Here is a 13,000-nt window from a genome sequence, read left to right on the forward strand (position 1 = left end):
TGGAAGGAGAGGTGGGGTTTCTAATAGTGTGAGGTTCCCCCCTTGGGAAATCAACATTGTCAGTTTTAATGACCTGCTCACCCCCATGAGCCTTCGAGGTGGATCTTCGAAGAACAGATGGACAGTGGGACTCAGTTGAAGGAAAGAGTGCCTAACTTGAAAGAAGAGGCTTTCTCAAGCCTGGCTAGTTTAGCAAGAATTTTTTGTTAGGATGGCAGATGTGGTTTACTTTCTTATGGGTAGGCCAAGTATAAGAACAATTAAGATTTATCACTTTGAAAAATATAATGAGCACTTGGAGGGTCCTTCATCTACAAAATTACAGCAAAATCAAAAGTACATATATTTTTGAACATGTTGGAGTCTTTCAAATGTCACTGTTTTCTTCCTTTTGTTCTTACTTCCTTCCTGTTCTCAAAATACAGGGAGATGACTTAGGAGATACGCCATATTGCATGCACAAGAGGATATGAACCTGAGCTGGCCTGTTGGTAATAGGATTACAGTGGACAAGAAGTAGGTGGGAAGAATGTGGGGGTTGATATCTGCAGGGCTTGGTGACTGTTGAAGTGAAGGGGCTAAGAGAACAATGTAGGTTAGCACTCAAGTTAGCTGTCACTTGACTCTTGCATCTGATACCAAAATGGTGATGACATTAATAGGATTTAGACATCAAGGAGTCAGGAAAGCTGTCTTGAGTGGAGAGTGAGAGAAAATATGAAGAGTTCATTTTTAGACACATGGAATGGGATGTCTTACAGGCGTTTGGAAATAGCAATATTACATTCAGCTGGACGGCCAGATATGAGGTTATTGTTTGGGACTCATCAGAATTTGGGAATATGACTGCTGTCATCAAGAGAAACTTGAGGAGAGAGAATATTGGGTCAAGGATGGAAATCTGGGATATATTACTGTCAATGGTGTGCAAAAGTCTGTAAAAGGGACCGAGAGTATTAAGCTGCATTATAAAAGAGAACAAGGGGAGAGTAGTATCATGTTTCCAAGACAACTGAGACATTTCAGAGAGAATTCATGGTCGATTAAGAAGTTCATTTGACATGATGAGTAACAGGTGATGTATGGAATTGTTGAATCACTATATTATACACCTAATACACACTATATTGTACAACTAATATAACACTGTGTTAACTGGAATTAAAACAAGAACTTAAAATAAATAAAGATAAAAAGAAAAATAGGGGCGCCTGGGTAGCGCAGTCGTTAAAGCGTCTGCCTTCAGCTCAGGGCGTGATCCCGGCGTTCCGGGATCGAGTCCCACATCGGGCTCCTCTGCTGGGAGTCTGCTTCTTCCTCTCTCACTCTCCTGCTGTGTTCTCTCTCTCGCTGGCTGTCTCTCTGTCACATAAATAAATAAAATCTAAAAAAAAAAAAAAAAAAAAAAAAAAAAAAAAAAAAAAAGAAAAATAAAATGAAGTTTTAAAAAAGTTTTTTTACAAAGAATTCATGGTCAATCATGCCATATGCGTGGACTGTTCTAGGGACATAATGGATCGAGGGGGTCTATTAGATTTCTCAACATGAAGGTCTCCTTCGTCACCTTTAGAGGAGCGAATCTAGTAGAATATTGAGGGTGGAAGGCAATACCAATGGGCTGAACAATGAATGGGGATGGAGAAAGAACCAGTACATACTGATTTAGGCTGGCTTATAATATAACGATAAGCATTGCCTACTTCTGGCTCTGCCTGCTTCTCCAGATTCACTTCCTTGCACCAAGATTTTTTTTTTTTTTTCCTGGAATGCCCATCTTTTTTTCTCCTTTCTCCATATTAGACATAAGCTTGAGGTGAAATGCCATGGATTTTTTTTTCAACCACTTTATCCTGAAGACCTGGCTCAGTACCTTGGTCATAGCAGGGGCCCATTAACTCCTGGATGAATGGATGAATGAACGCATGGAGGGATGCCTCTAGGGTGAGGCCCTACATCTGGAAGCACAAGGGTAGAACTATCTTATTTGGAAGATTCTGGTCTGGGATATGACTAGATAGGAGGAAAACGTGGAATTCTGGACAAGGTGGAGTCAGGTGCTAGCATCAAGAAAGGGTAAGGAGGGGGCTCCTGGGTGGCTCAGTTGTTAAGCATCTGCCTTCAGCTCAGGTCATGATCTCAGGGTCCTGGGATTGAGCCCTGAGTCAGACTCCCTGCTCGGGGAGAGCCTGCTTCTCCCTCTCCCACTCTCTGTGCTTTTGTTCCCTCTCTCGCTGTCTCTCTCTCTCTCTCTGTCAAATAAATAAAATCTTAAAAAAAAAAGGGGGGGGGGTCAGGAAGAGAGAACGCTAGCATTTAATGAAGCTGGTTCCATCATATAGACTTCAGCAACAAGAAGAACCTTGCAAAAGGTGACACGGTTGCAGAGCTATGAACCCATCTGAATCAAGACCATACTTGTGAGGTTACAATATCAGGAACCAAAGTTTCCCCTAAGTTATATAGCCACAAAACAACAACAGAAAAGCAGGATATAATCAGGAAGCCTGGAGCATGTAGATGCTTGAAGAAATGGGTGCACAGCAAGGTAGGGCTGGGTTTTCAGCTAGAGGTGGCTCTCTAGATATTAATGGCCACAAAATCTGCCAAGTCGATCCAATAACCATGAGCCAGCCATGGGGGAGACAGCCTTCTACTGGACCTAGCACACAGGGGCTGCTGTGTAAACCAGGTCGATTCTTCTTAAGTCCACAGCGAGGACCTGCAGACTCTCTGCTCACAGAAAAGCAAGCATCCTTCTTACCCTATAAGCGCTTTGTCCAACATAATCCTAAGAGTGCTTATTGGGTTATTTCTCATCCTAGCTAATGTTCACTGAAGCTCTCTGGGTGAGCTGGTACTGTGCTAAGTACCTCACATGAAACATCTACTATTGTCTTCACAGCAACCCCTGAGTTGGGTACCAGTGCTGTTATAATACCACAGAGGTGAAGGCTGAGGCTTGTAACTTAGCCAACATCACACAGCGAGGATGTGACCAAGATACAACTTGAACTCCTATCTGCCTAATTCTAAAGTCTGCATTCCTAACTACCGAGTTTCCGTGGGACATGAGTGAAGGGCATTGATTCACATTTCTGTAGCATCCAGCCATCTGCATAATGAAGGTGAATGGGCAGATTTACTACCATCTTTGCATTGGTGACTCGTCCTTTTTCTATTACTCCTGAGGACCAAACTCTTTCTCTTTACCTTTGTTGATACCTCCGGTGCACTTCTTAGTGGTCTTGGAGTCATTCTGTCCCTTCAGGGTGACTTTGTAAATATTAATTCTGATGCCTGGGTTTTTATGAACTCTTGTTCCTTTTGAGGACCCCTCCTGCCATCACCCTTCATGGCGAAATGTGTCCTACCTCCCTGGCAAAATTCTCAGAACAGATGGCTGGTGTTCTCTCTAGAAGGAGCTTTGTTTTGATGTCGTGTCCACCCTAGCAGCACATAGTGACCAAATCCACATGTCACCCAGCCCAGGGCTTGCAGATACGGCGGGGAAAGTGATTTCCCCTGGCTGGAGGGATGAAGGGGAAATGCACATAGAGAAGCGAGTGAATTGGTATTTCTGAAAATCCACTTCTTGGTAAGCCATGCAATTAATCAGCATACTTAAAATATTGCAACTATGAGCTGTTGTACCCATTTCATTACCAGTGTGATTTTTTGTTTTTTTGCTTTGTTTTCTTTTCACTTCTTTCAACAGGATGCGAAGGACTGAAAAAACTTGACCTGACGGTAAATTTCATTGGAGAGCTGAGCAGCATTAAAACCCTTCAGCACAATATCCACCTGAAGGAGCTCTTTCTCATGGGTAACCCGTGTGCTGACTTTGACGGCTACAGGCAGTTCGTGGTGGCAACTCTTCAACAATTAAAGGTATGCTTATTTTAATGATGCAGAAATCTCGGAGAAATGAAAACAAGTGACTGCCATAATGCCTGTTTATTCCCAGCATTGTCAGGGAATGTGTGGTTTTAGAGAATGGAATATTGCAGAAAATCAAAACTAATTCTTCGATTTACTGAAACTTTAAAGTTGTTTTAATAGCTTTAATAAACTTTTGAAAAATAAAGTAAATAAATTTCTCCTTTCTCGTTCAGAACACAACAGAGCTTAGCTGAGCTATTTCTTGACAAACGCAAATCATAGTCATGGAGGGCATTCATCATTATTAATAGCAAACCAAAAGCTTAGAGTTTTTGAGAAGATGACGGCTATATACCTTTGTATTACATTGTCTTAAACTACTGTGCTTTTGTAATAATTTTTTTTCATTGCTTTCTCTTAACTCATTCTCTGTGTTCGTGGTTCTCAGACTTTGCTATGCTTTGGAATACTTGGGTGGTGTTTGCTGGGCCACACCCCAGAGTTTCGGATTCATAGGTCTGATGCGGCACCCAGGATTTCCCATTTCTAATAAATTCTCGGATAGCACTGATGCTGCTGGCCCAGAAGCCTCATTTGAGAGCCTTTGCTCTATGTGTTAGCCTGTTATGCTGTATCTCCCCTCACCTAATGTTTTTGAAACCTGGGGAAAAACAGATGGTTTCTAGAGAAAGCATATACCTGATTCTATTCAACTAGTAACGTTAATTTTCATGTAATTCCAAGAGTTTCTGACCTGCCTGCAGCCCCATGTTTCTGTAAGAAAATGCAGGGATGCATTGCCTTCGTGGTAGGCCTTTTCTTTTATCCTCAGAGGATGTTTGCTTTTAGACTGCTGTGTTCTGCATAGTCGAGATTGCTGGATTTATGGAACACATTTCTTCTAATGTAAAATTTTTTTTTTTGATTAAGAGAATGAGTGACTCAGGTAATTGAATCTGGAATATATATTTAGAATAAAATGATAAATTAGCTCAAGTATAACCTAAGGTGATCATCATTATACAATGACGTTCTAAAAAAATGAACTGATGAGAACCAGAATATCATAGAAATGGATCCTGCGGCAAACCGCTATGAGCCACTTCCCTGGAAGGGAGCGGGAGGCCCTGCCATTGCTGTGCGTTCAGCCTGGAAGCTATTGACAGCTGTCGGCCTGGTGCCTGAGACCTGCAACCCATATGAGTCCTTGTATCCAAAGCATACTGTAAATTATTTTTCCAAATATCAACATTATAATTTTGATTTATAATTTTACTGATCCTGATAATTTTTCAAGTTTATATTTTACCCAATCTTTGTGTGTTTTTCCTTTTGTATTAGTTTCCTATTAGTGGTAATGAATTGCCATAAATGTAGTGGCTTAAAACAACACAAATTTGTGCTCTTACCATTCTGGAGTCAGAAGTCTAAAATTAAGGTGTTGGCAGGGCCCTGTTCCTTCTGCCGCCCTCAGGGGAGAATTCGTTTCCCTGCATTTTGAACTTCCAGAAGCGCCTGCTTTTTTGAGCTGGTAGCCCGCTACCTTTATCCACAAAGCCAGCAGCATAGCCTCTTCTAATCTCTCCCTGATTCTGACCCTGACACTTCCGCCTTCTTCTTTCCCCTATAAGGACCCCTGTGGTTACACTGGGCCCATCCAGCTAATTATTCTACTACTTCAGCTCAGAAAATCACTATAAAAACACCAGGTATAAACAGTGACCGTAACAGTTAACAGTGTAGTGTGTGCATCTCGCTGTTGAGGGTAGAATGTGGGCCCATTTGTATTAGGGCCCAACTTTGTGTAACATACAAGGCCCTTTTTTGTAAAGAGCATTTGAAAAGTCATTGTTACTCTTTGGAGCTGTAGTTTGACTTGAAGCTTTGACATTCTTTATATAGTGAGCAGTTGTAAAATCAATATATTTTGAGAGTTTATCATTAATAATGGGTTTCAACAGAAGACCTACTTATTATTTTACCAGAAAGATACTTTGTAACTCTGTCAATTGTATGAAATAAACGTTGATTTTGATCAAAGTTTCTGGTGTTTCCCATTAATTACTTTGCTTTTAATTCCATACCACCATGGTGCATTACTTAGTATTTCTAAATTCACAATATTCCAATCAAAGTCAACTTGGGGCTGATTCAAATTGTGACTTTTGAATAATTGCACCATGTTGGTTGTTTTTTATTCAAGTGGCTGGACGGTAAAGAAATAGAGCGATCAGAAAGGATTCAGGCATTGCAGAACTTTCCAGTAATTGAACAACAAATCGGAGAGCAAGAGAAAGCTTACTGCCTCAAAAGAGCCAAAGACAAGGAAGAGGCTCAGAGGAACCTGCGAGAAGAGGAGGAAAATGAAGCCAAAGGCAGAAATTACCCAGGCTTTGAGGGACAGAGGTAGGCAGACGTCAGTGCTACTCTACGCACAAATTACAAGAGCTTACTTTCCACTTAACTTCGGTTAAATGCTGCAAACCATTTTCACTTCCCAAAGTGTTCACAGTATCCTATTTCAGGTGGTTGATTTGAAGAATAAAATGTGATGTGACTTTTGGAGGCAAGAGTAGGAACATCTCATTGTTTGGGTCAATTATCTGTAGCTTTCCTCCCTTAGGAAAAAAATGCCTTTCCAAGCTAGCAAAGTTAATTTGCATCTGAAATTATCCTCAGACAAATCTCTGTAAGATTCACAGGAAAGATGAATTAGCAGGTGTACTTTGATTTATAATAGTGGGGATATTTTAGAAAAGTTAAATGTAAATCACATTATTATAAATCACATAATTTTGATTGCATCATAAAATATTCTTTTTGTGAATTATATAATGAATACATTTTAATGTGATTAATAAGTCTCTAAATTGGTCTTTTTTACGAGCATGAATTTTTCGTGCTTGTTTATTTTAAGTGAATTGCAGCTATGGTTAGTTGATTGGATTCCATATAGTGAAAGCTTTAAATATTTTGAAAACAGAATCTCTTAATCTTAGAAAATAATAATTATAAAATATTTGAGACATACGTAAGTGTTTTAAAAATCAATAGACACTGTAGTTCCACCAAGATTTAATAAATATCAGTAGTCTGCATGTTTGCTTTGGATCTTTTTAAAAATAAGAAATAAAATATCCCTAAGCATCTATCCCAATTCTCTTTTCATCTTCGGTGGGTCCGCCATCCTCAAAGTTAAGTGCGTGTTTGGTATATGTGATCCCATCCATGTTTTAAGTATATTTATGATGTAATTATACCTCCTTGAACAAGAGTGGCTATGTGTATTTTTTTTTTAGCACAAACGTTGTCTTTCTACAACTTTGCTTTTCATTCGATGTAATATTTTTGAGATTTTTGTATAAAGACAGGTAGAGCTAGTTCATTCGTTCTAACTGGGGAATAACATTCCGTTGGATGAATGAATCACAGTTTATGTGATGTTCAAAATATCTAACAGCTGGTGACTCATTGGCCCCAACAGATCAGGATTTGGTCAAGATGTGCACCGGCTCTCACAGCCTGCACGGCCCTCCTGGTGGGCGCTAGCTGGAGATCAGCCCCGGTGTAGCCACCCCTCATTGGATGGTCATTTAGATCATTTCCCTACTTTCATTTTCTTTGGAATGTTGCACATGTCTACTCGCACAGGTTTGAAACTTTCTCTAGAGTGTTCAACAGAGACATTGTCATATCATCAATTAGGAACATTTTTCCCACTTTATATTCATTGCCCAATTTTCTAAACAGCATTAATGTATACTCCTATATCAACAGTGTAGGAGAGTTTCTGATCTTGCCAACACTAGATAATTTGGTATTTTAAAACATGGACCAATCAAGTTGGTTGTTCAATACCACCTAATATTTTATTTAATTTGCATTCCTAGAATTACTAGTGAGTTGCTGTATCTTAAATATCTGCTTCTATTTTTATTGGCTATTCATATTTCTTCTCTTTAGGTCCTCTCCTATTTTAAATAAGTTGTGTAAGTTTTTTTTTTTCTTATTGATTTATAGTTCTTTTATATCCTAGGTGCAAATTCTTTAGTGGTTATGTGCTTTGCAAATAGCTTCTTCCAGCCTTGGACTTTTACTCTTTAATTTTATAAGTGTTTCTGCTTTATAGAATTCAAAAGTAGTAGTGTAGTTAAGTTTATTTTTGTACTGAGACCAAAGTCTCATTTATGAAATTTTTCATTACTTCGGTGTTCTATCTGTCTATGGGGAATTCACCTTTGCCTACAGTGTTGGGTAGGGTAACAGTCATTTCCCATAGGGGTAGCCAATGGTCCTCACCATTGTTGAGATGCTATTCTTCTGATCTGTAACTCCACACTTCCCATATCCCCTCTACTCGTGTACTCATGGGTCCATTTTTGGGCTCCATAGACTGCTTCATGGATGAACCTTCGCATGGTTTTAATAGCTGTAGATTTATGGTAAATCTTGATATTCAGTAGGAGGTATTCCCATTTTTCAAATTTATCTCAGCTGTTCTTAGCTCTTTACTTTTCTGTAAGAAGTTTAGAATCTGCTATTCAAATTCCCTAAAAATCCCTAGTGTAATTTTGATTGAAATTGCTTTAATTTATATGTTAATTAGGGGAAAGTTGACATCTTCATGACTTTGATGCTTTCCTTGCCGAACTTTGGAATAGCTTTCTCTATTTATTTAGACCTTCTTCTGAGTCCTTCAATAAGGTTTTGTAATTTTCTTCATAGAGGTTTTACACCATCTTTTATTAGATTTATTTTTAAGTATCTTGTAGAATGGGATTTTTAAAATACTCTTGTAATTGGTTCTTGCTGTTGTATAAAGAGATGAAGGATTTCTGTATACTGATACTGTATTAAGCAATCTTGCTGACCTTTTTAAAAAGATGCTGGAGATGATCCTGTGTTTTCTATATAGAAGAACACATTTTTTTTTTTTTATAAACGGCAACTTTAAAAAATTTTCCAATCCTTATGCCTCTGCTTTTTTATTTTCTTTATGGTGCCTGCTAAGGCCTCCAGTATAGAGTAGAGTAACCACAGTAAGAGTGAGAATCTGTCTAGTTCTGACTGTAAAAAGAATGTTTCCAATTTCTCATCATAAGTAAGGTGTTTGCTGTGGGATTTTGCTAGAGTTAAGTAGGTTTCTTTTGATTCCAAACTGATGCAGAGCTTTTATCGTCACAGATACTGGATCTTAGAAATGCTTTTTTGCATCTATTGGGATAGCCATGTTTGTCTATTAATGTTTGAATCACATTAATAGATTTTCCAATATTACGCCATCCTTGAATTTCCACAATAAATTCACTTTGTCCATGGCATATTTTTAATAGATTTCTGCATTCATTTTGCTAATATTTTATTTATAATATTTAAACCTATGTTCATAAGTGAGTTCATGCTATAATATCCTTTTCTCATTGTATTTTCCCCAGTGTTTTACATCAAAGTTATAATAGGCACATAAAATGGGTGGGGGATCATTTCTTCTTCTCGGTTTATATAAGTTTACAAATGTTTAAAATGATCTGTTGCTTGCTTTGAGTAGAAGCATACAGTTGGGTTCCTCGTAGGTGCCTGCTTGCTTCCACACAGGACTGACTGGCTGGTCCTTCAGCCATTGTTCCTGTGACTGCATTCTGCCCATTTGAACAGAAACCCAGACATTCTGGAGGAAGGTCGTCGAGATAGTGAATCATTGACTTAGTCAGAGAGGAGTAGGGAGCTACTCCCCTTTCAAGACTGCAAGAAGAAACACCATAAAGATGCCAGGGCTGCAAGAAGGGGAGACGAGCATCTCATCCCTTGACTAGACCTGAAGCCTGCTTCCAGCCTTGAGAATTGAAGAGATGAGATGTATCCTGGAATAGCCTAGAGCAGACGGGTCAGGAAAGTGGGCATTAATGGAATCAGCTGATACTTCAAGCATCTGTCATGGCAAGGATTTGTGAATATCCCATGGGCCACGTACATGTGGTAGAAGGAACTGCACCTGAGCTGTCTTTGAAGGGCTGCTGCCCAAGAGAGTGGTGGCGATAAGAGACCGTGGGGTGGCTTGTCAGTGGCAGAAGCTGAGGAGTTGTCACACACAACCAGCCGGGTAGTATGTTGATCACTCTGACAGAGGACGATGAACTTGGAAGGCTCTTGTAATGTCTCTAAGAACCAATAAACGTGCTCACAAGAGAAAGCCAGTAACTGGGCATCAGCCTTAGAGAGGGAGCCAGAAACCAAAGTCTAACAGCATCTGTCTCAGAAGAGGTGTTTGCCTCCTTCTCCCCATCCTTTGTCCCAGGCCCAAATTTCTGAAGTCAGGGGGGACCTGAAGAAGCCAGTGAGGTGGGAAACAGAGGAAAGGAGTAGACGAGTAATGAGAGGTTGGAGTAGCCCATGCCCCTCTCCCCACGCACAACGCGGTCATGAGCTGGGAGAGGGGAGGAGGGTTTGAAAAGGGAGGGGAAGGGCTTCAGTTCGGATATAAGTTAAGTTTTATTTAAACTGGAGGCCTTTAATACCTTTAGCTGAGCTGGGACTATTCTTAAGAGGGACTGTCAGGCTGTGGGATGTGCTCACGAGTGGGAAGAGAGTTCTGAGAGCACAGCTTTGGAGGAAGTGGCTGAAGAGCACATTGTTTGTTCACATCCTAATGAGCTCAATCTGCTTCATCACCCAGCTGTGTGCATTTGCATGCATTTTGCTTTTGGAGACTTAAGTTATTTAGCTGATATTTCTATAGTTTTTCTTAAGTGCAATTATTTTTATGTTTATTATTATTTTTTTTTACATTGCAAAAGATAAAAGTGAACCAAGTAGGCACTTGCCAGCAAAAACACATTCTATTAACTGAAAAAGGAACCAATTATTTCAGTGATGATTACCTAGAATGTTGGAGAATATTATAGATCCCCTTAATAGATTGCCTTTTCAACACCGTAAAGAACTGTAGCTATATGGCAAAGCATTCGTTTTCAGCAATTTGCATGATTTTGCTTATTAAACTATCTAGTTACATTTTGTAATATGTAACAAAGTGTAAGCAGAATCTTACTCTGTGTTCTGTTTATACTGTTTAAATTTCACATTCTAGTGTTTTTGGTCTATCCCTTCAAAAAGCATCTTATTTGAAGGTCAACTAAATGAGCCTTTGGTATCATCTCATTTCTGTACCAACAATAAAATGTAACATTTAATGAATACTTACTGTTTGCCGTACTTGGTGCTGAAGGCTTCGTGTGGATTTTTTCATGTAATGTCATTTTGAAATAGAGCATATGTTGCAGGGACAGGTGAGGGGAGAGAAGCTCCTAGTGTTTACTGTTTGAATGGTGTCATTTTTCCTCTGCTAGAATAGCATCTCCTGAAAATACCGTCGTTGTCTGTGCCTGGCACCTGGGAGACGCTCAATAAATATTTCTCGAATCCACACTGAATGAATGTCGAATACCCCATATGCCCGTTTGATGTCATATAGAGACATCATTTAACTTTCTGACAGTCCACAAAACATGAATAAAAAAGAGAACACAGCACTGTTACCATCTATAGCTATGACATCAGAAGTTATCCGTAAAAGGCCATACCATGGAAGATCTCATATATCCCACTAGAGAATTTTGGACATAGAGGATCATTAAAGAACCTGGACATAATCTGATCTAACTTGCCTGTTGGAAAGATTCCTCCGGGACCAGTGTGGAGGATGGAACTGAGGAGTGCCAGAATGGAGGTGGGGTGATTGGGAAGGCCCAGTGCTCCCTGAGTTTGTCTGATCATCAGAGCCTCTTGCAAAATATCGTAGAACACAGATTCCCGGGCCCAAGCCCACATCTACTGAGTCGACTTTCTGGTGGGAGCCCAGGCATCCGTGCTCTTCGAAAGGCTCACTAGGTGACTCACATCAGCCAGGCCTGGGAGCCCTTCCGTCTGATCACTGCAGTGTGCCCGTGTTGGATGATGAGGGCCTGTCCTAGTTGGGGCAGTACTTTCGTCCACCTTGGCTTACATAGGCTCTCTTTCAGAGATTTTCGTCATTGAAAGGTAAGAAGATAACCTAAGAAAAACGTGTAAGAGATTTAAGAGGCAGCATTGAGCACGAAACTCAGTGACACCCAGTGTTGGTCTTACATGCTCTGAATCTATTCGTTCTTTCCAAGCCCATTTTCAGTAGAGAACAAAGACCACATCCAGGCACCAGAAGGACAAGAAGGGAAATGCAACGAAAAGAAGTTCAAGGGCAGCGAAGATGACCTGGAATTCTGGAACAAGCCCTCTTTGTTTACTCCTGAATCTCGATTGGAAACACTTAGGCATATGGAAAAACAACGGAAAGACCAAGAAAAATTAAGGTATTTCATTTTTTCCTATCATTGAGAGAGAGGCAGCGCTCTCCTAGGGGTTCTGTTTTCATGATCGCACATGACTTTACTCCTTATCTGCGTTCAGTCTTTGCCAGCCATCACACATGGACTTTGCTACTTCTAAGTTCAGCTTCCTGTTGCATTGTATCCACTAATGTTTGTTAATATCAGACTCCCTTCTTTAGGATGTCATGAATGATGGCATTTTAGGTAGTTTTGTTTGGATGTCTTTAATTTTTTAACAACATTCAGTGAATCAAATGCAAGTATGGCCCGGGTTAGAGATACTGATTAGCACGCCGCCAAGAAAACGGGTACTTTGTGGGTTGAGTAAGTTCCTTTGTGTCTCGTAATTTGCAAAATTAGAAATTAGCTTCACTAGGTATTATATTTTCCTAATACAACTCTCTTGGACATTCCATAGTATGCTTTCACTTCTGAATTGTTTAGATGTAATTTGGTGATTTGTTAGAAGCTAGAATGCTTAAACTGTTCTTCTCAGAGAGCCTTTTTAAAAGCTGAGCTTTGTGTCATTTCATGTCACTGCTCAGGTCCAGTATGTGAAATGTACCACCTATGGAAATCTAATTCCTGTGCTCGGGAATGGGATCATTTAGCGCTGATACACTGCTGTCTGCATGGCAGTTACGAGAGGGAAGTACAGTTCTTTCCCTGTGGTTATCGACTGAAAGCAGGAACCTAAAAGATTTAAAAAGACTATTACAATTGCGGCCGCTTTCATGCCATTTTATTCATTAGCTAGG

At 39.9% G+C, this 13,000-nt stretch overlaps 1 protein-coding gene across 2 annotated transcripts in view; it reads left to right on the plus strand.

The window, feature by feature from the left end:
- DNAAF11 (dynein axonemal assembly factor 11) overlaps window positions 1-13,000 on the plus strand; it is a 73,134-nt gene that overhangs the window by 18,809 nt on the left and 41,325 nt on the right. For both annotated transcript variants that reach the window (XM_045812208.2, XM_045812207.2), the window contains exons 4-6: window positions 3,716-3,888; window positions 6,083-6,285; window positions 12,033-12,224. In XM_045812208.2, coding sequence (XP_045668164.1) covers window positions 3,716-3,888; window positions 6,083-6,285; window positions 12,033-12,224 — 568 coding nt within the window. The remainder of the gene's footprint in view (window positions 1-3,715; window positions 3,889-6,082; window positions 6,286-12,032; window positions 12,225-13,000) is intronic.

This window comes from Ursus americanus, chromosome 9, assembly GCF_024610735.1.
Source record: "Ursus americanus isolate L20-20 chromosome 9, mUrsAme1.1.p, whole genome shotgun sequence".
Lineage (NCBI taxonomy): Eukaryota > Metazoa > Chordata > Mammalia > Carnivora > Ursidae > Ursus > Ursus americanus.